Source organism: Nerophis ophidion, linkage group LG20 (genome assembly GCF_033978795.1).
Source record: "Nerophis ophidion isolate RoL-2023_Sa linkage group LG20, RoL_Noph_v1.0, whole genome shotgun sequence".
In the NCBI taxonomy this organism is placed as follows: Eukaryota; Metazoa; Chordata; class Actinopteri; order Syngnathiformes; family Syngnathidae; genus Nerophis; species Nerophis ophidion.
In genome coordinates, this window is record NC_084630.1 from 16360431 (window position 1) to 16387084 (window position 26654).

Genomic DNA, 26654 nt, shown 5'->3' on the forward strand with positions numbered 1-26654 from the left:
TGACGTCACACTTTTGTGGGCGGTATAGTTCGGTTGATAGAGTGACGGCCACTCTATCAACAACTTGCAGCAACTTGAGGGTTCCAGGTTCGATCCCCGCTTCCGCCATCCTAGTCCTTGGGCAAGACACTTTACCCACCTGCTCCCAGTGCCACCCACCTTGGTTTAAAAATGTAACTTAGATATTGGGTTTCACTATGTGAAGCGCTTTGAGTCACTAGAGAAAAGCACTGTATAAATATGATTCACATTTACATTCATTTGGGGGTCAGGTGCTACTGTGTGTGACGTAACACCTGGTGGTCAGGTGCCAGTGTGTGTGACGTAACACCTGGTGGTCAAAAGTGTTTATTATGTTGTATTATGCCAAATTAGCCCAGTTAACTGCTTTTTTTTATTGTTTTGCAAGGCCCGTGTCACGTGTCTTCAAACTTGAAACCTCATTGGCTGGATCTGGGACAGGATCAATTGCTTCAGCTTTAATTTACCGGGAGTGAGTATTGCTTTTGAAGCGGCATTTTTTACACTGAATTTCTTTACCCTGACTTTTATAGACTGAATTTTAAAACACAGTATTTTTTTTCAAAGAAATTGTCAACATAATTTGATGTAAAAATATTCAGTTTACGAAATTCAAACGCAAAAAAATTCAGTTACATAAACTCAGTGTCAAAAAAAGCTTCTGTAATAAAGACACATATTAACCTCCATACTCCTGTAACATAGTGTATTAAGAATGCACTTTTATTGCGATCTCTAATTACAGTTAATTCAGAAAGATTATTCGAGCTGTGACCCACTCTTATTGGAACACAAACTGTTCTCACAGTATAGAATTGTACTGAATATTAATCCATATGTTGGACGCACGTGTGTATTACCTGTGGCAGACCAGTGAGTATAGTAGAGCGACTGGGAGAACAGCTGCTGACAGATGTGAACGCGTTGTTGAACACCAGGCTTCGCTGGGCCAGAGAACGCAGGTGAGGCGTTCGAACCACTGAGTTGTTGTAAACCTCAGTCTCAAAACCAGCATCATCAGCTGGAAAAGAGCAAACACAAGGTGTGGCAGTTTAGCATAACTGGGCTTGTAGGATAAATCCGTTTCACAACACACCTCATACACACCTGATTTTTCAGAGAAAAAGCCATAGAGGAAACTATATGTGATGCCCTGCCATATTTTTCAGACTATAAGGCGCACTTAATAGCCTTTCATTTTCTCAAAACTCGACAGTGCACCGGTGCGCCTAACGTATGGAATAATTTTGGTTGTGCTTACCGACCTCGAAGCTATTTTATTTGGTACATGGTGAAATAAGTGTGACCAGTCGATGGCCGTAACACATAAGAGATATGTGTAGACAGCAATATTACTCAAGTAAACAACACCAACATTTTATATGTTCCATTGAAAATAAAGAACATTACACATGGCGCTCAAAAATCTATCAAAAAGTACAACTTTGGTAAGATATGAAATCGCACCGCTTGATGGATTGTACTGTGCTTCAACATACAAGTATTATGTGTGTATAAGGTAAGACATATTATCTGGCGTTTTGTTTCAAAATATTATGCAAAACCCACTTTTCTTACTTTCTGGTACCTGCTGATCTGTATTTGGGATTTGCATAAGTCCTGAAAATTTGCGCGCTTCTGCCTTTGTGGTCCGTACCGACTCCATAATCGATAAGCTTCTTTTTCTCTATGTTCTTGTTATGTTGCCATTTCTAATATAAAGTAGTGTAAAGTTCTTACTTACATCTGTCAGTGAACTCGTCATGTAACCACTAAAACAAACCGGTGTAGTGCGTTTATATTATTCTCCCAAAGAACTTTAGTTATTAGAGAGTTCCGGGCGAACGGTTTTTCACGGGACACTTTCCGGTGCTGTTGTTACAATAGTGAGCTAGGTAGGAGAAGATACTGCTTCGTTATTGATTTAAATAAAGTCTGAATGTCATTAAAACAGTTAGTTCCATCTTCAGACACTTCTTCCACTTCCGTCCTTGCACGCTACACCGCTACAACAAAGATGATGGGGAGAAGACGCTGTCGAAGGTGAGCCACGTAAATAAGACCGCCCACAAAACGGCGCATCCTGAAGCGACTGTCAGTAAGCGACTTGATGATGATCCGTAAAACATAATCCATGCAACATTTTTACCAAAGAACTACTATTACATGTTATGTAGACAACAAGGAAATGTTTTCAATTCAGAAAAAAAAATAATAATATGACCCTTTTAATGCGTACTAAAATCCCGTGTGCCTTTTGCATGAAAATAGACCTGACTAGACCCGCTCATCGGCAGTGCGCCTTATAATCCAGTGCGGCCTATGGTCAGGAAAATACGGTATATTTAGCGAGTAGGGGTACATATTAAAAGTGCAAGAGAGGTGTATCTTGCGCCATGCATTTATTCGTAAACAAGCAATCACAAAGTATTTGCCACGCATGTTAGAGCAAAGATCCCCCACCGTAAGCTCAGGACGTGTGCATTACAACTACATGCAGAAGCGCGCAACCCGGACTTTCTTCCATCCATCCGTTTTCTACCGGCATTTATCATTTCTATAAGTGCTAAGAAAACACAGCTAAGAGACACTTTTCTGTCATTTGGCAACACTTTGAACATAATTGATTTACCTATTTCACCAGGGAGGCAAAGATTGGCCTAGGGACTATTTGCTAAATGCACCTTTTTATTGCAATTTGTAGAAATGATATAATCACACGAATCTACAAAAATAAAGCAAAAAGGCATACATGTTGCTGGGTTGTATGGTATACTGGTACTAATAAAGTACCGCGGCACTAATGAATTAAAAGGGCTGTTTGCAACATTTACACAGATGCCTAGAGGGGGCCTACATTTTAATGTATTTTACACGGTATATCCCACCCTCTCATGGCTTTTCGTACGTAACGTACGTAACACACGCACGCGCAATCAAATGTTGTTAGGTATTGATAGCAATTTGGATAGCTGTTGGCTGTTGTTATTTATGATCACATGCACCTGGGGATAGGTTGATTGGCAACACTAAATAGCCCCTAGTGTGTGAATGTGAGGTTAAACCCGTGACGTCATCACTACACAACGTTTTTAAAGACGAAACTCCCGGGAAATTTAAAATTGCAATTTAGTAAACTAAAATGGCCGTATTGGCATGTGTTGCAATGTTAATATTTCATCATTGATATATAAACTATCAGACTGCGTGGTGGATAGTAGTGGGTTTCAGTAGGCCTCTAAATGTTGTCTGTGTATCTGTGTTGGCCCTGTGATGAGGTGGCAACTTTGTCCAGGGTGTACTCCGCCTTCTGCCCAAATGCAGCTAAGATAGGATCCAGCATCCCCCGCTATTCCAAAGGGGACAAGCGGTAGGAAACGGATGGATTTATAAGCACAGTATTGTTTGTTTTCATATATTGTGAGGTTATAGAACACTGCTGTTATTTTATTCAATGTATAATTACTTACCTCCTGGCAGCTGATAGAGCAATTTAAATTGCGTGCAAAAGTATGTTGAAGCACAGTGATCTTTAATATTGAATTGATCATTAATGAGATATTTTATTAGATATGATACTCATTTGCGTTGTGAGGTATAGCACAAACCTAAGATGTTTGGTTCAGATCATTTAACTGACCTTTCCATTAGATTGCTTTTGGCATAGGCTACGGTGCAAGTAATATTCACAAAGTTTATTTTCACTCACCTATGATTAGAAGGACATTTCTTGTCTTTGACTGGCTGAAAGAAAAATGAAGTAGGAGGTAAAAAAGTAGCTTAAGTGTCATAGTAATGCTGATAATATCGGTCCGAGAAAACTTAACTTGCTTAAGCTTTTATTTAAATTAAAATTTAAAACTAACATCTATTAAAATAGAAATACAAACTTAAAAAAAAATAGGTTACATTGTTTCTTTTTACACATTCGCACGAGGGAACTAACTTATTGTTCCGACTTCCGTAAATAAAATTAGCCACACCAGCATTTGATCACATGATAGTAGTCACGTGATGTGTCGCAACAGGAAGTGTGTGTAGAAGTTGGAGGCAGGAGCACAAAGCGGGACATCAGACGTGGAAAATCTTTGATATATGAAAGAATGTTACAATTCTAAAAGAGGAACGCTTTCGTAGTGGTAATATTTTAAAACTGTTTTTATCATTTTTATATCACATTATGTTTCATTGTCTTTACCTGGCCTTACTTTTCAGCTTTATTTTTAATAATTTGTCATAATCACACGGCGTTTTTCTCACTTAATAGTTATATTAACATTGTTTTGTGTTTGGTAATTTTTAAAAAACATTTTCTATGATCTTTGCGTCACATTAGTATTGTTGTCTTTACTTTTCAGGTTTATTATTCCAGTTCGTCTTAGTAATAAGGCGTTTTACTCGGTTAGTAATACTATTAGTTATTATTTGTATTAAAAACATTCCTAACTGTTGCGTTAAAAACATTCCTGACAACTTGTTTGTAAAAGTCATATGATCATCATGCTCTTATAACCTATAAAGTGTCTATAAACACCTTTTTGTTATCTTGCTCACTGCTGTGTGTGCAAACCTTGAGCCCTATTGACGTGGTGTTGTTGTTTGAAAAACATGGAGTGTTTATTATCAACATACTAAATAATAATGAATGCATTTATCATGTATGCTTGTGTGCAGAAAGGAACTCCCAACTTCACAAAAAAGGACATCAGTTCTTCCTCAACATGATTGACGTATAAACAAAAGCAGCAACTTCTCTCATCTTGTTGTGTAAGTGGATTTGAATGATGATGTTTTACATTACTGGAAAGTAGGGCTGTCAGTGTTAACGCGTTAACGCATGTGATTAATAAAACATTTAAATTGCGTTATCATAAATGGATAAGTGTTAATCACAGTGTTTGTTTTGATTGCACAGACTGTCAGTGTGGTCCATGCACTGAATTAGTACTTTTTTTTTTTAAATAGTTCGGCTCTAAATAAGCATTTTACAACCCATGGAAACACCTTAATCCGATTGTTTTGGGGTTTTTAAAAGTCAGACAAACACACCTGGATTATGCGAGTGAAAACCAGATCTCTCGATCGCCAGATGGGACCCTTCGTATGCACCGGCCTTAATACAATCCGGAAGCAGATACCATTCAATGAAAACACAATTGTAATGAAGAGGAGACTTTTGCTTCACAAATAAAAAAAAAACATACAATTTTTTATGTGCATCGATTGGGGAGAAAAAAAAAACCCAGAGATTTATTTAAGAAGGCTGTTAGGAAATGTAGAATGCCGGCTTATATACATATGAGAGGAAATATATATACATGCGTCTCTCTGTGTCTTTCCCCACTCTGTGGTCACCAACGGTGCTAATAAAGAGACAGGTGATTAGATAACTCGTTCCAGCTGAGGTATCCACTCACCTGTCATCCGCTTCCCAGCCGGCTCCCGGACATGCCCCGCCCGCATGGGACGCTTGGACCACGCCCCTCCACAAAAACAATACGTGAAGATAGATGAAAATACGTGAACACAGCTAAATATATACTGTGGTGTACCCCAGGGATCGATACTGGGACCAAAATGGTTTAATCTTTGTATAAAAGCTATTTGTAATGTTACCAAAGACTAGTTAGTATTATTTGCAAACGACACGACTACGATTTGTTAATGAGAAGACGCACAGAAGCTAATACAAATTAACAAATATAAGAGATGGTTTGACAAAAACAAGAGATTTGTTTTACTGAATCTCAGTAAAACGAAAAATAATTATGTTTGGTAACAGTTGAAGAGAAAGTCAAACACAAGTAGACGGAAAGAGTAAAATAAACCAAATTTTAGGGTGTAATAATAGATGAGAAAATGAACAGGAAATCTCATGTAAAAAATATGCAACATAAGGTAGCAAAAATATTTCAATAACGAATAAAGCAAAATATGTTGTAGACCAAAAATCTCTTCATAGTCCCTACTGCTCGATAGTGTTACCATTTCTGAGTTATTGTGCATAAATATGGGGAAATAACTAAAGTACACTTCATTCATTAACTGTGTTACAAAAAAGACCAGTTAGAATATTACGTAATGTTATATATAGAGAACATACAAACCATTTATTTATTAAACTAGCATATTGAAATTCAATCACTTGGTGCGTTTGTAAACAGCGGAAATTATGTACAAAGCAAACTATAACAACCATTCTCAAAAAAGAAGAACACTATAACTTTGCTGAAAAAAGCTAGTTTAAAACATTTTTTATGCACGTACAACACTTAAGACCTTTAGTATGTCAGTATGTGGAAATAAATTATGGAATGGTTTGAGCAAAGAAGTTAATATGATCCAGTTTAATTTCAAATTAAAAATGCTTACAAAGTACAAGGAAGAAGAATTTTGAGAAATAACTTCAACTTTATTGAAAACGAGATATTCTTCATCTCAATATGTTAATCATTACTGACTTAATCATCTATTGCAAGCACCGCTATACTAATCATTCGCTGATGATAGAAAAAGAAGACAGTAAATGAACAATATGTAATAGTAATTGCTCTGAAGGGAGAAAGGGGTAGGATTAAATAAGCTTTGCTTCTTCCTACTCCTTTTTGGACATGTTGTAAAGATAAATGATATGAAATGATGTGATGTATCATATTGTAAGTGTGTTCATGTTCAAAGTAAACTCAACTCAACAACTCAAGCCACTAGCGACATCTGAGACTTATTTTTTTCCTGGAGACTCTGACATGCAGCAATACAATACTTTCTTAACTTTCCTGGTGAATTCCATGATGTACATCTGCACATAGTTTGCTATATAAAATACAGGCCAAAAGTTTAGACACACCTTCTCATTTCAATGCATTTTCTTAATTTTGAAGACTATTTACCCTGTAGATTGTCACTGAAGGCATTAAAACTATGACACCTATGAAGTGAAAACCATTTCAGGTGACTACCTCTTCAAGGGAGGAAAACACGTAGAAATAGGAAGAGGAAGGAAAAAAAAGTGTATGCACAATTGTGCATTTGAACAATCTTATGTGATATTTTTTAGATGTGTATATGTATATACAGTATACATATGTATATATTTATATGTACATATCGGTAAATGCATGTATATACATGCTTAATCCATGTGATCAAGTATGATTTTGACAGAGACGCTAGAGTCCTTTCTTATGTTTCTTCATCTCAAGATCAATTACTTGTTTTTTGTTTGTTTTTCTTCTCAATTTGACATGTGCAAAGTGAATGTGAACATGGAAGGCATAATAAGCTTTTAGCTTCAGCCTATACCTTTTTGGTCTGGCAATGTAAACCAATACTTTAATTTATTTATCTGCTATGCACTTGAAGTGTACAGTTTACATGAACTGATGACCAAATAAAAACCATTGAATTGAAGCTCATCGAGAGAATGCCAAGAGTGTGCAGAGGAGTAATCACAGCAAAGGGTGGCTATTTTGAAGAAACTAGAATATAAAACATGTTTTCAGTTATTTCCTCTTTTTTTGTTAAGTACATAACTCCACATGTGTTCATTCATAGTTTTGAGGCCTTCAGTGAATATCTACTTAGGCATGAAAATAAAGAAAACAAATTGAAAGAGGAGAAGATGTGTCCAACCTTTTGGCCTGTATTGTATATAATGTGCATTTAATTCTTACTATACTTACTGTCACCATGTTTAGACCAAATCAACAACTTGTTTTATTGTTTTAGTTTCTTAATCAAATTGTATTTATGCAAGCAAATAATAACCGGTGATTAATCATGATTAATCACAGTGATTAATCTGATTTAAAAAAAAATGTAACACTTGACATCCTGGCTGTAAATATATGCTTATTGAATTTATTTGCATAACTTCTGCCAACCTCCACCTGTGCAGGTGCTCCTCACACACTCACCTTTTCCGCACGATGGACCAACCTCTGCTGCAAGGAGATTCGAACCAGCGCTCAGTTGTTTTTTTCCGATTGCTCAAGAGATGTTTGCCCATACTGACCTGGTTACCTAAATACAACACCAAGTGTCTTCAGATGGATCTGCTTGCGGGCTTCACTGTTGGCCTGACAACTGTGCCACAAGTGCTGGCCTATGCAGAAGTAGCAGGACTTCCTGTGCAGGTGAGTCTGTAAGAACCTCCTCACACCACCAACATTTATGAACAGTCTGAGGCTATGTCTACACTTTCCGGCTACATAACCCCTTAAACTAATAAGTTTCTAGCCTAAGCATCGTTTCAGCCACACTAAACCAGGTTCCCCTCCTCTGATAATTTTTTACACGGGTAAGTGTGCCGTGTATTTCTTGAATCTCCAGCTCTTAGGTTTGTATGGACTTATTGATCGTTTACAAACTGAGTTCTGAGAGGAACTCAGTCACACCGGAAGTGTCCACAACCTACTCAGTGGCCTAGTGGTTAGAGTGTCCGCCCTGAGATCGGTAGGCTGTGAGTTCAAACCCCGGCAGAGTCATACCAAAGACTATACAAATGGGACTCAATACCTCCCTGCTTGGCACTCAGCATCAAGGGTTGGAATTGGGGGTTAAATCACCCAAAAATTATTCCTGGGCGTGGCCAACGCTGCTGCCCACTGCTCGTCTCACCTCCCAAGGGGTGATCAAGGGTGATGGGTAAATGCAAAGAATAATATTGCCACCTCTAGTGTGTGAGTGACAATCATTGGTATTTTAACTTTAAGTGACGTCAGAAAGAACACGCCACGACTAGCTTCATAACAACCGTAGCTAACCAGTGTAAAAATGGATTCGAATCATCCAGACATGTCCGTGTTTCTCATTCTTCTAAATGTACAGACGCTTGTGGAAATCACACATGAATACCTTAAGAGAAGAAAACGCGTGATTGCAACTATTTCGGACATCACGCATTTCAGAAGGCAAGATAACTTTCCAATGTCCAGGTCAGCGGTGATTTTACTTAGCGAAAAACTGTTCATTTGTCGAAGGAGAGACAACAAAAATGGGGGCTCCCGTGAATGTGAGAAAAAAAAGGTAGTGTGTGCTTTGTATTACCTGACAGTCGAGTGAAGACTACGGAAAACATCAAATGCATTTGGACTAGCAAAGCAGACTGTATCAGTTATTGTCCGCAATGTACCGTGAGGCAAAAAAGTATTTAGTCAGCCACCGATTGTGCAAGTTCTCCCACTTAAAATGATGACAGAGGTCTGTAATTTTCATCATGGGTACACTTCAACTGTGAGAGACAGAATGTGAAAAAAAAATCCAGGAATTCACATTATAGGAATTTCAAAGACTTTATTTGTAAATTATGGTGGAAAATAAGTATTTGGTCAATAACAAAAATTCAACTCAATACTTTGTAATATAACCTTTGTTGGCAATAACAGAGTTCAAACGATTACTATAGGTCTTTACCAGGTTTGCACACACAATAGCTGGTATTTTGGCCCATTCCTCTATGCAGATCTGCTCGAGAGCACTGATGTTTTGGGGCTGTCGCCGAACAACACAGATTTTCTATGGGGTTGAGGTCTGGAGACTGGCTAGGCCACTCCAGGACTTTCAAATGTTTCTTACGGAACCACTCCTCCGTTGCCCGGGCGGTGTGTTTGGGATCATTGTCATGCTGGAAGACCCAGCCACGTTGCATCTTCAAAGCTCTCACTGATGGAAGGAGGTTTTGGCTCAAAATCTCACGATACATGGCCCCATTCATTCTTTCCTTAACACGGATCAGTCGTTCTGTCCCCTTAGCAGAAAAACAGCCCCAAAGCATGATATTTCCACCCCCATGCTTCACAGTAGGATTGGTGTTCTTGGGATGAAACTCAGTATTCTTCTTCCTCCAACACGAAAAGTTAAGTTAATACCAGAACATTTCTATTTTGGTTTCATCTGACCACATGACATTCTCCCAATCCTCTGCTGTATCATCCATGTGCTCTCTGGCAAACTTCAGACGGGCCTGGACATGCACTGGCTTAAGCAGGGGTACACGTCTGGCACTGCAGGATTTGATTCCCTGTTGGCGTAGTGTGTTACTGATGGTAACCTTTGTTACTTTAGTCCCAGCTCTCTGCAGGTCATTCACCAGGTACCCCCGTGTGGTTCTGGGATTTTTGCTCACCGTTGTCATGATTATTTTGACCCCATTGGATGAGATCTTGTGTGGACCCCCAGATCGAGGGAGATTATCAGTGGTCTTGTATGTCTTCCATTTTCTGATAATTGCTCCCACAGTTGATTTTTTTCACACCAAGCTGCTTGCCTATTTTAGATTCACTCTTCCCAGTTTGGTGCAGGTCTTCAATTATTTTCCTGGTGTCCTTCGACAGCTCTTTGGTCTTAGCCATACTGGAGTTTGGAGTCTGACTGTTTGAGGCTGTGTACAGGTGTCTTTTATACAGATAACGAGTTCAAACAGGTTCCATTAATACAGGTAACGAGCGGAGGACAGACGAGCTTCTTAAAGAAGAAGTTACAGGTCTGTGAGAGCCAGAGATCTTCCCTGTTTGAAGTGACCAAATACTTATTTTCCACCATAATTTACAAATAAATTCGTTAAAATTCCTACGATGTGAATTCCTGGATTTTTTTTTTCACATTCTGTCTCTCACAGTTGAAGTGTACCTATGATGAAAATTACTGACCTCTGTCATCATTTTAAGTGGGAGAACTTGGACAATCGGTGACTGACTAAATACTTTTTTGCCCCACTGTATGTCACGGACTCAACGTCGAGGGCCAGAATATATGTCACCAGAAACGAATGGACAATGAAGGTGAAGGCAAAATAGTGAGTGTCCTGACCAGATATCTAGATACCGAGATTGATTGTTGTAAAATATTCTTTAACACATTGTTTACTTGTATAATAAAGATTTGATTAATTTATGACGTCTCAGGTGTGATTCACTAAAGTAGGGCCCCACAGCACACTGGATTCAAGTTATTTGAAATACGACAACACTGGATATTATTCAGATAAGTTAAATTTAAGAATTTGCACACAAAGCAACACTGAAGGTGACTATGACGTGTGCATTTTCCGCATATGCGTATTAGGTTGCGTTGTGCCGGCTGACGAAGGGGGTCTTAAACAACAATTGTGTATGTGTGGACAAGGATAAGGTCAGGTGGGATTTACTTAGTGTAAACAGGGCCTTAGTTGAGTTGTTGGAAGGATAGATGTATTGCGTTCATCATGTAAAAGCATTGCCCCCATGGTTTGAGTACTGTACCTCACTAAACAATCCCATCTCTACCGTGTTTTTTTTGTTTAACAGAGTGGTTTAGCATTTTTTTTTAGGTGGAAAAAGTCAAGAGTGAGATCTTTTTGTTCACTTGAATGAAAGACTGTATTTCTTTCATAAGAATCACCTTACGTCCAAACTGATTCCACCGAAGGCCGCATACTCATAAGTCAAAGTATGCATTTTGATATTTTTTTTTATTTTGTAAAAAGAATGCTAAAAACAGATATTATACAAATTTAAAGAACAAACTGTTTCTCAGCTCTGTGTTATATGTGAATAAGTATATTATTAGTAATTATTAGTTAGAAGATTTCAGCTTTTTCTCATTACATTCAGATTTTTTGCTCTTTTTTCTGCATTTTTATTGTTTTTTCCCCTCTAAGAATAGAATACTAATAATATTCTGATTGTGTAACTGTAGGACCTAGTGTGTCAAACATTTTGCCTGTACGAAAATTTTATTTTCAGTTACGCATTTAACGGAGTTTATTGTTGTTGTAATATTCAAGATCAATAATTCATAAGTTAGTGTTATTTTATTTTTTAAATGACCTAACCAAGTAACTAACTAAACTTTTTTTTTGTTTTACTTCATTTTACTTTGAGAGATTTCAATATTTTAAATCAGGTGTCTAAACCTTTTCCACCAAGGACCGCATACGGAAAAGTATGCAAGGGCCATTTTGATATTTTTTAATGTAAAAAAAAAACAACCTAAAAAAGGATTTTATACCATATTTCCTTGAATTGCCGCCAGGGCGCTAATTAATTTAAAACCTCTTCTCACTCCAGCACTTACCAAAGGTATGCAGTAAAAATTTGAGTGTGATGTAAGCTTGGACCTTAAATCCTACTGAATACCTCTTTATCTTCTTCCCTTTATGCGATTTCAAATTACTGGTATTGAAATCAGCCTCCTCCATTTTGAAAATGATGACAGGGGAAGTGTCACTCGCGACGTCACGAGTTTGACCAGGCAGTAATACTAAGCATGCGCTAACTATTTTGGGAAGCGTGTTTGACCCGGCAGTAATTCAAGGCAGGCGCATACTATATGCCCTGCGGCAATTCAAGGAAATACGGTATATGTATTTAAAAAAAAAGTTAGTGTCAGCCTTTTTTTTATCATAGCTATATTAGTATTAAAAAATTAGTTTGAAAATATCCGCTTTTTCTCATTACATTTGGATTTTTTGCTGTTTTTTCTTGCATTTTCACTTTTGGAGTTGTTTTGGCGACAATATGTGGACCAAAAAAAACTTGGTCTGCGATAATATTTTGGACTCCCCTTACCTTTAGTGACTCGATTTACATCATGTGACATTACTGACACCTATTGACCAGTCAGTATACACTACTAACATCAAAATCTGTTTATTTCTGTTAAAAAAAACACCATAGAATGGACAGATCAACTATGTGCAAAATTTAACAAATCCGATGTTACTATGAAACGCCTTTGTCCAACTAAACCCATCCATTTTCTACCGCTTAGTCCAGGCCTGGGCAATTCTTTTGACTCGGTTCCAAATTTAGAGAAAGAAATGTGTCTGTGGGCCGGTATATCTATTTTTAGGAACACTAATACAAAACCTCATAATAATGTTTGAATGCTCAAAACGTTATGACAGACCGCCTTAAAAAACGAAATGGAAATTTTATTTTTTTACAGACTGAGACACCCAGAATGTACATGAAAATAAAGAATGTGTTATTTACAATATTAACTATGAACGATGAAACACTCAATATTGTCAACATACGAATGTCACAACCCCTCTCCATCGAGATATTTTACAATCAAGGGAAACGCAACAAAAATGCAAAAAACACAGCGAAATATGAACGTGATCTGATATATCTGATTAATCACTAAGCTTTAGAACTTTGTTGTAAAAATCTCCTTCTACGTCTGTCACTGCATTTCAGGCTGACACTCTGTGGCAGTGGTTCTCAACCTTTTTTCAGTGATGTACCCCTTGTGAACATTTTTTTAATTCAAGTACTTCCTAATCAGAGCATAGCATTTTTGGTTGAAAAAAAGAGATAAAGAAGTAAAATACAGCACTATGTCATCAGTTTCTGATTTACTAAATTGTATAACAGTGCAAAATATTGCTCATTTGTAGTGGTCTTTCTTGAACTATTTGGAAAAAAAAGATATACAAATAACTAAAAACTTGTTGAAAAATAACAAGTGATTCAATTATAAATAAAGATTTCTACACATGGAAATGTGTAGAAATGTAATCATTTTTAATCATCAACTTAAAGTGCCCTTTTTGGGGATTGTAATAGAGATCCATCTGGATTCATCAACTTCATTCTAAACATTTCTCCACAAAAAAAGTAAATCTTTAACATCAATACTTATGGAACGTCCACAAAAAATCTAGCTGTCAATACTGAATATTGGATTGTTGCATTTCTTTTCAAAGTTTGTGAACTTAAATTCATATTTTGTTGAAATATTATTCAATAAATATATTTAGAAATAATTTTTAAATTGTTGCTTTTTTAAAAATATTTTGAAAAAAACTCACCTACCCCTTGGCATACCTTCAAGTACCCCCAGGGGTACGCGTACCCCCATTTGAGAACCACTGCTCTGTGGAAATGCACCCCACCTACACTGCATGCTGCCTCATCTGAGCTGCTGTGACATAGACGACAATAGTAACTAATTAAATTACCATAGTGATTAGTATATCATGCAAAAGCGCAGATTACAACCATTGAAATACTTTGTGTAGTTCAAGACTTACAGTAATTTGAAAACATCACTTCACATCATAATGGCAGCTACAGTTTATATCTTAAAGGTCTAAAAAAAAAATATTCGGTAATGTCCGGCGGGCCAGTTTGAAAAAATAATCAGGCCGCATGTGGCCCCCGGGTCTTAATTTTCCCAGGTCTGACTTAGTTCCTCTCGGGGTTGTGGGGGGTTTTGGAGCCTGTCCCAACTGCACTCAGGCGTATGGCGGGGTACACCCTGTACAAGTTGCCAGCTCATTACAGGGCCAACACAGATTCATGCTCACATTCACACACTGGGGCCAATTTAATTTGTGCATTGTTGTTGTTATCAATGTCACTCTTCCATTTTTGTGTCACAAAACAAAAATAAAAAGTTCACACTCACAGTAAAAAGTACACTGAGCTGAGTGGACAGCTCTACTCACAAGACTGTAATCTGTCTGTGGCACTGGTTTGATGGGAGGGTGTCATTGTCTAATTTTCAAAATTGGTAATGGACGCACATAGGACATTCCTTTTTTCCCCTTCCCTTGGACAGTCCTATTTTTTTTAAAGTGTTTATTAAGAGAGTGAACAGGAGGTGCTGAGTATCAAAATTTGAAACTGCTCTTTGGAATTCTTGGCATATAATAAGTGTAGTTTATCTGTCAGTGTCAGGCTTGGACTTGGTCTTGGTTTGTTTTCCCGAGGTGCAAAGCGAATGGAGTGGAAACGGCGTGAAGGTAAAGACATCTTTATTTTAACACTAAAACTAAAAACAGGAACCAACAAAAAGCGCGCACAATGGCGGTACAAAAAACTGGGCTATGAAACAAAAGACTAGCACAAAGGCTATAAACTACAAACATGAAACAAAAACACTTGAATGAATAACAAAAACTTACGTGGACAAAATGGACAGCATTGTAAGGCATGAAGCAGATAATCGAGGGCGTGAATGAGGTGATGTTGCCAGCCTGACTAACTGGTAACTGTGGCTTAAATAATGAACATGATAAGTGAAAACAGGTGTGAGACAAGACAGGTGAACTGATTGGTTGTCGTGGTAACAAAACAGGGAGTGAAAAAAAAAGGAACTTAGAGTCCAAAGGGTCAAAAGCACCAAGTACTAACCAGGCCAGACACTGCTTAGCTTTGAGAAAAGATGAGATTGGGGATGCTCAGGGTAATACGGCCATACAAAACTCATGATCAGACATGACAGAAAACTAAATCAGTTGGCATGGAAACAAACAAAACCAGGAAGTGCAAAACGTGACTGAATGTCCAAAATTAAAACACAACATGACAAAACAAAACATGATCCGTAGGTGTGACAGTCAGCATTAGCCAAATAGCTCAGTGCTTTGGTAATCCGATGCTATCTAGTAAATAAACACAGTAATAAAACACACACACACACTCTAAGTTTGGTGTCTCAAATATATCTCTTAAAGAAAAGTCAGCAAGAACTTCTGCTCACACAGAAATCTGACAGCATAACTACAAGCGGAAAGGACACTTTAAGTAAAATATACAATATTCATCAAACAGTCTGCTTAAAGTATGTTGTAAAAATACAAGTATTTGAATGATTTGTAAAGTTGTGATTTATTTGACAAAACTGTTTATGTGTAATTGTTTTTGTAAAATAAATCAAAAACATAATCAATACTTTTGCACACAGTATGGACTCTATTCTGCCTTCATGGGCGGCTTTATCTACGCACTTCTGGGGACATCCAAAGACGTGACTCTTGGCCCCACAGCTATCATGTCACTCCTGTGTTTCTCGGTGGTGGGAGGTGAGCCACAGCGAGCGGTGCTGCTCAGCCTCCTGTGTGGAATCATTCAGGCTGGAACAGCTTTGCTCAGATTAGGTAAAAAGACCAAGTCATGTGACTTTTTTTTGTGACATTTGACATCACGAAAACAGATTGTTGTTCCACAAAAAAAATAAATGACATGACTGCTTTCATTCTTCTATTAACATGACAATATTGTTTCTAATAATTTATAAATGCCATATTTGCAGGATTCCTCTTGGACTTCATCTCATTTCCTGTTATTAAAGGCTTCACTTGTGCTGCAGCAATAACTATTGGGTTTGGCCAGGTGCAGGTGAGCTCATCTCATGTGACATTACATTACTGTACATTAGGGATGTGGGGAAAAATCGATTCGAATACGCATCGCGATTCTCACGTTGTGCGATTCAGAATCGATTGTCATTCTTAAAAAAAAATTTTTGTATGTTTTTAATTTATTTATTTGTTTAATTTTTTTTTTTTAGCAATCCAACAAACCACTACACAGCAATACCATAACAATGCAATCCAATTCCAGAACCAAACCTGACCCAGCAATACTCAGAACTGAAATAAACAGAGCAATTGAGAGGAGACACAAACACGACACGGAACAAACCAAAAGTAGTGAAACAAAAATGAATATTATATACAACAGTATTAATATTAGTTATAATTTCAGCATAGCAGTGATTAAAAATCCGTCATTGACATTATTATTAGACATTTATAAAAATAAAAAAAAAAGAGAAATAGTTTCACAGTGGCTTACACTTGCATCGCATCTCTCATTTACCATGAATTGATTAACGTGGACCCCGACTTAAACAAGTTGAAAAACTTATTCGGGTGTTACCATTTAGTGGTCAATTGTACGGAATATGTACTGAACTGTGCAATCTACTAATAAAAGTATCAATCAATCAATCAATAAGCTTGACAACACACTGTGTCCAATGTTTTCACAAAGATAAAATAAGTCATATTTGTGGTTTGTTTGATAGTTAAAACAAATTTACTGTCCTTTACAATTATAAAAGTTTAAAAAAAAAAATCTACTACTCTGCTAGCATGTCAGCAGACTGGGGTAGATCCTGCTGAAATCATATGTACTGAATGAATACAGAATCGTTTAGAATGGGAAAAATATCGTTTTTGAATCGAGAATCGCGTTGAATCCAAAAAAATAGATATATAATCGAATCGCGACCCCAAGAATCGATATTGAATCGAATCGTAGGACACCCAAAGATTCACAGCCCTACTGTACATACTGTACATCATTGTATGTGATATTTACTTTACATAGTGTGCATAATCAAATTACATTGCATTGAATACTGTACAGAATTATAGAACATTTACTTTCAACTGTCAAATTTATTGTCAATTTTTCACATGTACAAAACCAGTGAAGTTGGCACATTGTGTAAATGTTAAATAAAAACAGAATGCAGTGATTTGCAAATCCTTTTCAACTTATACTGAATTGAATACATTGCGGAAACAAGATATTTAATGTTCGAACTGAGAAACATTTTTTTTTTTTGCAAAAAATCATTGACTTAGATTTTAATGGCCAGCAACACATTGCAAAAAAGTTGGCACAGGGACATTTTTACCACTGTGTTACATGGCCTTTCCTTGTAACAACACTCTGTTAACATTCTTGCTTGATGTACAGCTTAAGTTGTTCAACAGTCCGGGGTCTCCGTTGTGGTATTTTACGCTTCAATAATGCGCCACACATTTTCAATGGAAGACAGCCCAGTCTAGTACCAGCACTCTTTTACTACGAAGCCACGCTGTTGTAACACGTGCAGAATGTGGCTTGGCATTGTCTTGCTGAATTAAGCAGGGGCGTTCATGATAACGTTGCTTGGATGGCAACATATGTTGCTCCAAAATCTGTATGTACCTTTCAGCATTAATGGTACCTTCACAGATGTGTCAGTTACCCATGCCTTGGGCACTAATACACCCCCATACCATCACAGATGCAAGCTTTTGAACTTTGCGCCTATGAAAGTCTGGATGGTTCTTTTCCTCCAATGGTCCGGAGGACACAACGTACAGTTTCCAAAAGCAATTGGAAATGTGGACTCGTCAGACCACAGAACAGTTTTCCATTTTGCATCAGTCCATCTTTGATGAGCTTGGGCCCAGCGAAGCCACCGGCATTTCAGGTTGTTGTTGATAAATGACATTTGCTTTGCATAGTAGAGTTTTATCTTGCACTTGCAGATGTAGCGAGGAACAGTAGTTACTCACAGTGGTTTTCTGAAGTGTTCCTGAGCCCATGTGGTGATATCCTTTACACCCTGATGTCACTTTTTGATGTAGTACCGCCTGAGGGATTGAAGTTCACGGGCATTGCAGTGATTTCTCCAGATTCTCTGAACCTTTTGATTATATTACTGACCGTAAATGGTGCAATCCGTAAGTAAATTCCTTGCAATAGCTTGTTGAGAAATGTTGTTCTTAAACTGTTGGACAATTTGCTGACGCATTTGTCTCAAAGTGGTGAGCCTCGCCCCATCCTTGTTTGTGAATGACTGAGTATTTCATGGAAGCTGCTCTTATACACAATCATGGCACCCATCTGTTCCCAATGAGCCTGTTCAGTTGTGGGATGTTACAAATAAGTGTTTGATGAGCATTCCTCAACTTTCTTAGTCCTTTTTGCCACTTGTGCCAGCTTTTTTGGAACATGTCACAGGCATCAAATTCCAAATGAACTAATATTTGCAAAAAATAACAAATTTTACCAGTTTGAACATTGGGTATCTTGTATTTGCAGCCTATTCATTTGAATATAGGTTGAAAAGAATTCACAAACCATTGTATTCTGTTTTTATTTATGACTTACACAATGTGCAAACTTCACTGGTTTTGGGTAATGTAGGAGACATACAATGAATCAAAATTACGTTTTCAGCACAGTCCCAGTCATGAGCAGACCAACATGACAGGGAGACAGAACAGGACTGTACATTAAGTTAAAAAGTCAAAGTTAAAGTACCAATGATTGTCACACACACACTAAGTGTGGCGAAATTTGTCCTCTGCATTTGACCCATCCCCTTGTTCACCCCCTGGGAGGTGAGGGGAGCAGTGGACAGCAGCGGTGCCCCGCCCGGGAATCATTTGTGGTGATTCAACCCCCCATTCCAACCCTTGATGCTGAGTGCTTACTGTACGTAAACATATATACAAACCCCATTTCCATATGAGTTGGGAAATTGTTTTAGAAGTAAATATAAATGGAATACAATGATTTGCAAATAATTTTCAAACCCATATTCAGTTGAATATGCTACAAAGACAACATATTTGATGTTCAAACAGATAAAAAAAAAAATGTTTGCAAATAATCATTAACTTTAGAATTTGTTGCCAGCAACATTTGACAAAGAATTTGGGGAAGGTGGCAATAAATACCGATAAAGTTGAGGAATGCTCATCAAACACTTATTTGGAACATCCCATAGGTGTGCAGGCTAATTGGGAACAGGTGGGTGCCATGATTGGGTATAAAAACAGCTTCCCAAAAAATGCTCAGTCTTTCACAAGAAAGGATGGGGCGAGGTACACCCCTTTGTCCACAATTGTGTGAGCAAATAGTCAAACAGTTTAAGAACAACATTTCTCAAAGTGCAATTGCAAGAAATTTAGGGATTTCATCATCTACAGTCCATAATATCATCCAAAGGTTCCGAGAATCTGGAGAAATTACTCCACGTAAGCGGCATGGCCGGAAACCAACATTGAATGACCGTGACCTTCGATCCCTCGGACGGCACTGTTTCAAACACCGACATCAATCTCTAAAGGATATCACCACATGGGCTCAGGAACACTTCAGAAAACCACTGTCACTAAATACAGTTCGTTGCTACATCTGTAAGTGCAAGTTAAAGCTCTACTATGCAAAGCGACAGCCATTTATCAACAACATCCGGAAACGTCTTCTCTAAGATGGGCTGATGCAAAGTGGAAAAGTGTTCTGTGGTCTGACAAGTCCACATTTCAAATTGTTTTTGGAAATATTCGACATTGTGTCATCCGGACAAAAGGGGAAGCAAACCATCCAGACTGTTATTAACGCAAAGTTCAAAAGCCAGCATCTGTAATGGTATGGAGGTGCACTAGTTACCCAAGGCATGGGTAACTTACACATCTGTGAAGGCACCATTATAGCTGAAAGGTACATACACGTTTTGGAACAACATAAGCTGCCATCTAAGTGCAGTCTTTTTCATGGACGCCCCTGCTTATTTCAGCAAGACAATGCCAAGCCACATTCAGCACGTGTAACAACAGTGTGGCTTCGTAAAAAAGAGTGCGGGTACTTTCCTGGCCCGCCTGCAGTCCAGACCTGTGTCCCATCGAAAATGTGTGGCGCATTATGAAGCGTAAAATACGACAGCGGCGATCCTAGACTGTTGAACGACTTAAGCTCAATACAAAACAAGAATGGGAAAGAATTCCACTTTCAAAGCTTCAACAATTAGTTTCCTCAGTTCCCAAACGTTTATTGAGTGTTGTTAAAAGAAACGGTGATGTAACACAGTGGTGAACATGCCCTTTTCCAACTACTTTGGCACGTGTTGCAGCCATGAAATTCTAAGTTAATTATTATTTGCAAAAATAAATAAAAAAAGTTTATGAGTTTGAACATCAAATATCTTGTCTTTGTAGTGCATTCAACTGAATATGAGTTGAAAAGGATTTGCAAATCATTGTATTCCTTTTATATTTACATATAACACAATTTCCCAACTCATAGGGACGGCGTGGCGCAGTGGGAGAGAGTGGCCGTGCGCAACCCGAGTGTCACTGGTTCAAATCCCACCTAGAACCAACCTCGTCACGTCCGTTGTGTCCTGAGCAAGACACTTCACCCTTGCTCCTGATGGGTGCTGGTTGGCGCCTTGCATGGCAGCTCCCTCCATCAGTGTGTGAATGTGTGTGTGAATGGGTAAATGTGGAAGTAGTATCAAAGCGCTTTGAGTACCTTGAAGGTAGAAAAGTACAACCCATTTATCATTTATTTATATGAAAACGGGGTTTGTACTATACATACTGTAACTTTATTGCATTTGAATTATTAGGTGCACAATCTTGTCACATTTACATTTTATATTGGTCATATTCATATTACATTACATACCGTACAATTTCATGTTACATTTACATTACATATTGCACATAACCACTATTTTACGTAACATTCAGTAAACCATCATGTTACATTGACATTACATAATCACGCTGTTATGTTGAAGGTGATATGTCTCATAAAAAAAAAACGCAATAATACTTTGCTTGTATGTTTTGGTTACAATGACAACAATGTTTATTTTTTTTGTTCCTTTGGAAAATGCATGCTTTTATTTTGAAGCTTGCATTGCTTTAAACCAGGGGGTGTCAAACTCATTTTACCTCAGGGGCCGCATGGAGGAAAATCTGCACACACAAAAAAGACAACTTCAAATTGTTTTCTTTGTCTTACTTTGGCCAAAAATAGAACAAACACATTCTGAAAAACTATAGAAAAAAATATCAATATTAGCCAATATGCATCATGTCGACATAAGTGTTCAAATTTTTCAAAGAAATGTCTCGTACTTTGTGTGTCGACAAGAGCGGTCTACTTTGTATGTCGATGTCAACTAAGTGGGTGTATTGTAGAGTAGTGAGAAGAGAAGGATGGAGCAGGACTTGCTGTCTTCAGCATTTTTCAGCAACAATCAAATACTATTTCTTCTTTGTTACTTGTAGAATCTGTTGGGACTCAAGGATATTCCACACGAGTTCTTCCCACAGGTGTACTACACCTTGTCCCGGATCCCAGAGGCCCGCATAGGTGATGTAGTGCTCGGTGTGCTGTGTGTTGCTGTGCTGATGATGTTGATGATGATGATGAAGACAAGTGTGGGCAGTGAAGATTCTCCCAGGTACGCTAGGATTGCACAAACCTTTGTGTGGACTGTTGCCACAAGTCAGTACTACCTTCTCCTTTTTTACTCTACTCTACGGTACTCTAATGTACACAATACTATAATACTCTATTTTTTCACATTTTTGATCAGTGCGTAATGCCCTGGTGGTTGTGGCTGCATCTCTCTGTGCATTTTCATGGGAAGCTTACGGTCATCACGTCTTCACCATCACTGGTAAAACAGCACAGGGCCTACCAGCCTTCAAGCCGCCTCCCACTTCCGACACCTCAGCTAATGGCACGGTGGTACCCTTTAAACAGCTCGTACAGGTAAGGAGTCCAGGGGCCTCATGTATTAAGAATTGCATAGCCTTCCTACTAAACATATGTGTAAGTCCAAATTCAAAAAAACATCACACATAAGAAAAGATTTCAATGTAGTAAAGCACGCACACAACCAAGCACTTTTCTTTGTTACATTGCAATCAACTTGGAATTGATCCCAGAAGTCTGTATGGCTGGGCAACCCCAAACCCCCCCCCTTATGAATACGCAAATCATATTCAAATGAGCCATGCTCCGCCCAATCAGGATTAAGTATGAGTCAGGAGATGGTGCTTCTCTCTCATGTTTTGAGCAAACGATATCCGATTGTAGCTGAGATAGGCTCCAACGCCCTCCGCAACCCCGAAGGGAATAACTACCGCTCATTGGGGGCCTGCCTTAAAGACACTGCAATTGCGTGCCGGCCCAATCACAGAATATCTACGGCTTTTCACACACACAAGTGAATACAAGCATAATTGGTCAACAGCCATACAGGTCAAACTGATGGTGGCCGTATAAACAACTTTAACACTGTTACAAATATGAGCCACACTGTGAACCCACACCAAAATGGATGGATGGATGGATGGATGGATATAAGGTTGTCATTGGTGTGTGCTTTGGTTATAACTGCAAACAGGCTGAAATAAAACAATAAATGGTTGGACATCAGGAAGAAGGTGTAGAACAAGATGGATGTGCCTGGCCAAAACAGACTAGCAGACCTCAGATAAAGTAGGTCTGCACCCTGTTTGAAAAGATAGTCACTGCAATGATACGTAAAACTTTAGTAGAGTATGTGACTCTGATTACCCCCAATATAAATATCAACCAATCATCAATCTGAGTGTATTTATATAGCCCTTAGTAAAAAGTGTCTCAAAGGGCTGCACAAGTCACAACAACATCCTCGGCTCAGATCCCACATAAGGGCAAGAAGAAACTCAACCCAATGGGATAAAATGAGAAAACTTGAACCTGTGCAATGGACGTCGAGTGGATCATGTTAATAGTGTGAGAGTCCAGTCCATAGTGGGGCCAGCAGGAGATCATCTTGATGAACACCAGTCCTTGGATTGTTGAAGCAATAAATATACAAGTAGAAATGTCCGATAATAGTGGACTGCCGATATTATCGGCTGATAAATGCTTTGAAATGTAATATCGGAAATTATCGGTATAGGTTTCAAAAAGTACAATTTCTGACTTTTAAAACACCGCTGTACGTAGTGGTGTATGGACGTACGGAGAAGGACAGAGCAGTTGCATCTCCCAGTCATACTTGCCAACCCTCCCGATTTTCCCAGGAGACTCCAGAATTTCAGTGCCCCTACCGAAAATCTCCCGGGGAAACCATTCTCCCGAATTTCTCCCGATTTCCACCCAGACAACAATATTGGGGGCCTGCCTTAAAGACACTGCAATTGCGTGCCGGCCCAATCACAGAGTATCTACGGCTTTTCACACATACAAGGGAATGCAAGCATACTAAAAGTCTGCGGGCTATAGAGCTTTTTCCGTTCGGGCTCCAGTACTCTGGAATGCCCTCCCGGTAACAGTCCGAGATGCTACCTCAGTAGAAGCATTTAAGTCTCATCTTAAAACTCATCTGTATACTCTAGCCTTTAAATAGACCTCCTTTTTAGACCAGTTGATCTGCCGCTTCTTTTCTTTCTCCTATGTCCCCCCTCCCTTGTGGAGGGGGTCCGGTCCGATGACCATGGATGAAGTACTGACTGTCCAGAGTCGAGACCCAGGATGGACCGCTCGTCGGGACCCAGGATGGACCGCTTGCCTGTATCGGTTGGGGACATCTCTACGCTGCTGATCCGCTTGAGATGGTTTCCTGTGGACGGGACTCTCACTGCTGTCTTGGAGCCACTATGGATTGAACTTTCACAGTATCATGTTAGACCCGCTCGACATCCATTGCTTTCGGTCCCCTAGAGGGGGGGGGTTGCCCACATCTGAGGTCCTCTCCAAGGTTTCTCATAGTCAGCATTGTCACTGGCGTCCCACTGAATGTGAATTCTCCCTGCCCACTGGGTGTGAGTTTTCCTTGCCCTTTTGTGGGTTCTTCCGAGGATGTTGTAGTCGTAATGATTTGTGCAGTCCTTTGAGACATTTGTGATTTGGGGCTATATAAATAAACATTGATTGATTGATTGATACTTGGTCAACAGCCATCCAGGTTAAACTGAGGGTGGCCGTATAAACAACTTTTAACACTGTTACAAATATGTGCCACACTGTGAACCCACACCAAACAAGAATGACAAACATATTTCAGGATAACATCCGCACTGTAACAGAACATAAACACAACCAAACAAATACCCACAACCCCTTGCAGTACTAACTCTTCCGGGACGCTACAATATACACCCCCCGCGAGCCCCTACACCCCACCTCAACCCCGCCCCCTCCTAACCCCGCCCACCTCAACCTCCTTATGCTCTCTCAGGGAGAGCATGTCCCATATTCCAAGCTGCTGTTTGAGGCATGTTAAAAAAAATAATGCACTTTGCGACTTCAATAGTAAATATGGCAGCGCCATGTTGGCATTTTTTTCCATAACTTGAATTGATTTATTTTGGAAAACCTTAGGCATAGTAATGTGTTAATTCCACGACTGTATATATTGTATCAGTTGAAATCGTAATCGGTAATTAAGAGTTAGACAATATCGCAATATCGGATATCGGCCAAAAAACGTTATCGGACATCTCTACATACAAGTATTATTATGGTGTGTTTATAAGGACTGCAAAACTGCACCTTTTAGCAGACATATTACCTGCCGTTTTGTTTTGTATTATTATGCAAAACCAACTTTTCTTACCTTCCGGTACCTGCTGATGGGTATTTGGGATCTGCATTAGTCCTGAAAATGTGCGCGGTTCCGCCATTGTAGTTTGTGCCAACACCTTAGTCATAAGCTTCTTATGTGGCATTCATCTTCTGCTGTTACCATTTTAAAGTAGCGTAAAGTTCTTACTTCTATATGTCAGTAGACTAGCTATCAAAGCGCTAAAAATCTGTAGTGGGTTTACATAATCCACCCACGGAACTGTAGTTATTAAAAAGTTCTGGTCGGACGGTTTTTCACGGGACACGATTCCGGTGTTGATGTTGCATTATTGAGCCAAGGATGAGAAGATACATCCATCCATCCATTTTTCTGCGCCATTATTAATTGAAGTAAATTCTGAATGTCATTAAAACAGTTAGCTCCATCTAGATGCTGTAGAGCAGGGGTGCCCACACCTTTTCTGCAGACGAGCTACTTTTCAATTGACCAAGTCGAGGGGATCTACCGCATTCATATATATCATTTCTATTTATTTATTTATGAAAGAGACGTTTTTGTTAACAAGTTAAATGTGTTTAATGATAAAACAAGCATGTGTAACACATATAGATGTCTTTCTTTCATGAAGGCAAGAATATAAGTTGGTGTATTACCTGATTCTGATGACTTGCATTGATTGGAATCAGAAAGTAGTGATGATAACGCCCACATTTTTGAATGGAAGAGAAAAAAGGTCCTCCTTTCTGTACAATACCACATGAGAGTGGTTGGTTTTTGGCATCTTATTTATCCAGCTTCCATACACTTTACAATAAAAACATTGGCGGCAAATTCCGTAGCCTGCTTGCTTGTGCATGCCAGCTTTCCGAGACTCTTATTTTGTTAGCGCAGGCAGCATGAAGCAGCGTTTTTATTGTGAAAACAGAAGCTGTGCAGTCGGCCTTTAGAGTTTTGACGGAAGGTATGGCGCGTCAGTCTGTTGAAATAAAAAGTGTTTGTCGCCGTCCTGTCCGTCATTTTTTCTTAATAATGATCTCGCAGCAGCCAGTGTCATCTCACAAGACCCTCGGGTGCCGTGAATGTCAATCAAGTGACGTCTTGGTGAAGATTTTTTTAAAAGCCTGGCTGGCGATCGACTGACACACCCTCCCCAATCGACCGGTAGCTCACGATCGACGTAATGGGCACCCCTGCAGTAGAGGGTGAGGCACATAGGTAAGACCTCCCACAAAACGGCTCATCCTGAACTTGTTTGCAATGTGTTAGTGCCATTAAATTCCAAGTTAATGATTATTTGCAAAAAAAAAAACAAGTTTCTCAGTTTGAACATTAAAAATCTTGTCTTTGCAGTCTATTCAATTGTACATAAGTTGAAAAGGATTTGCAAATCATTGTATTCTGTTTTTATTTACAAACTACTCTACGTGCCAACTTCACTACTTTGGGTTTTGTACATTGTCGAAATCAAATGTTGGCAAAGCCCCTACGACCACATCTGTGTGTCGCCAGAGTATCCACAGTCAGTAGAAATGTGTGTACATGAACCCCGATGTTGGCGTGACTCGTGAGGCACCGCACGTTTCGACATGATTTTTCAATCTTGATGCATTTCACCTTTGCCGTGAAAAAACAGCGTACGGAAGGATTTTGTGTGTGCACTAGAGATACGCGGTTTACGGTCTCATCCGCGGATAAACCGCGATACGGGCGGGTGACATGACGAAAAAATAGATTTTAATTAGATTCGGGCG

At 38.8% G+C, this 26654-nt stretch overlaps 2 protein-coding genes across 4 annotated transcripts in view; one reads left to right on the forward strand and one right to left on the reverse strand.

The window, feature by feature from the left end:
- The window catches only part of sgsh (N-sulfoglucosamine sulfohydrolase (sulfamidase)), a 34830-nt gene extending 30808 nt beyond the window's left edge, over nt 1-4022 (reverse strand). Inside the window, exons 1-2 of one of the 3 annotated variants that reach the window (XM_061880601.1) lie at nt 3731-4022; nt 882-1042 (exon numbers count right to left, since the gene is read on the reverse strand). In XM_061880601.1, the coding sequence (XP_061736585.1) occupies nt 882-1042; nt 3731-3812 (243 nt within the window). In that variant the 5' untranslated portion in view covers nt 3813-4022. The remainder of the gene's footprint in view (nt 1-881; nt 1043-3730) is intronic. The other 2 variants (XM_061880599.1, XM_061880600.1) reach the window with 2 other exon arrangements.
- A 7-nt stretch (nt 4023-4029) lies between these two features.
- Nucleotides 4030-26654, forward strand: part of slc26a11 (solute carrier family 26 member 11) — a 39320-nt gene continuing 16695 nt past the window's right edge. Inside the window, exons 1-7 of the mRNA XM_061880598.1 lie at nt 4030-4160; nt 4696-4788; nt 7919-8156; nt 15700-15892; nt 16048-16133; nt 21605-21824; nt 21916-22094. Of these exons, the coding sequence (XP_061736582.1) occupies nt 7950-8156; nt 15700-15892; nt 16048-16133; nt 21605-21824; nt 21916-22094 (885 nt within the window). The 5' untranslated portion in view covers nt 4030-4160; nt 4696-4788; nt 7919-7949. The remainder of the gene's footprint in view (nt 4161-4695; nt 4789-7918; nt 8157-15699; nt 15893-16047; nt 16134-21604; nt 21825-21915; nt 22095-26654) is intronic.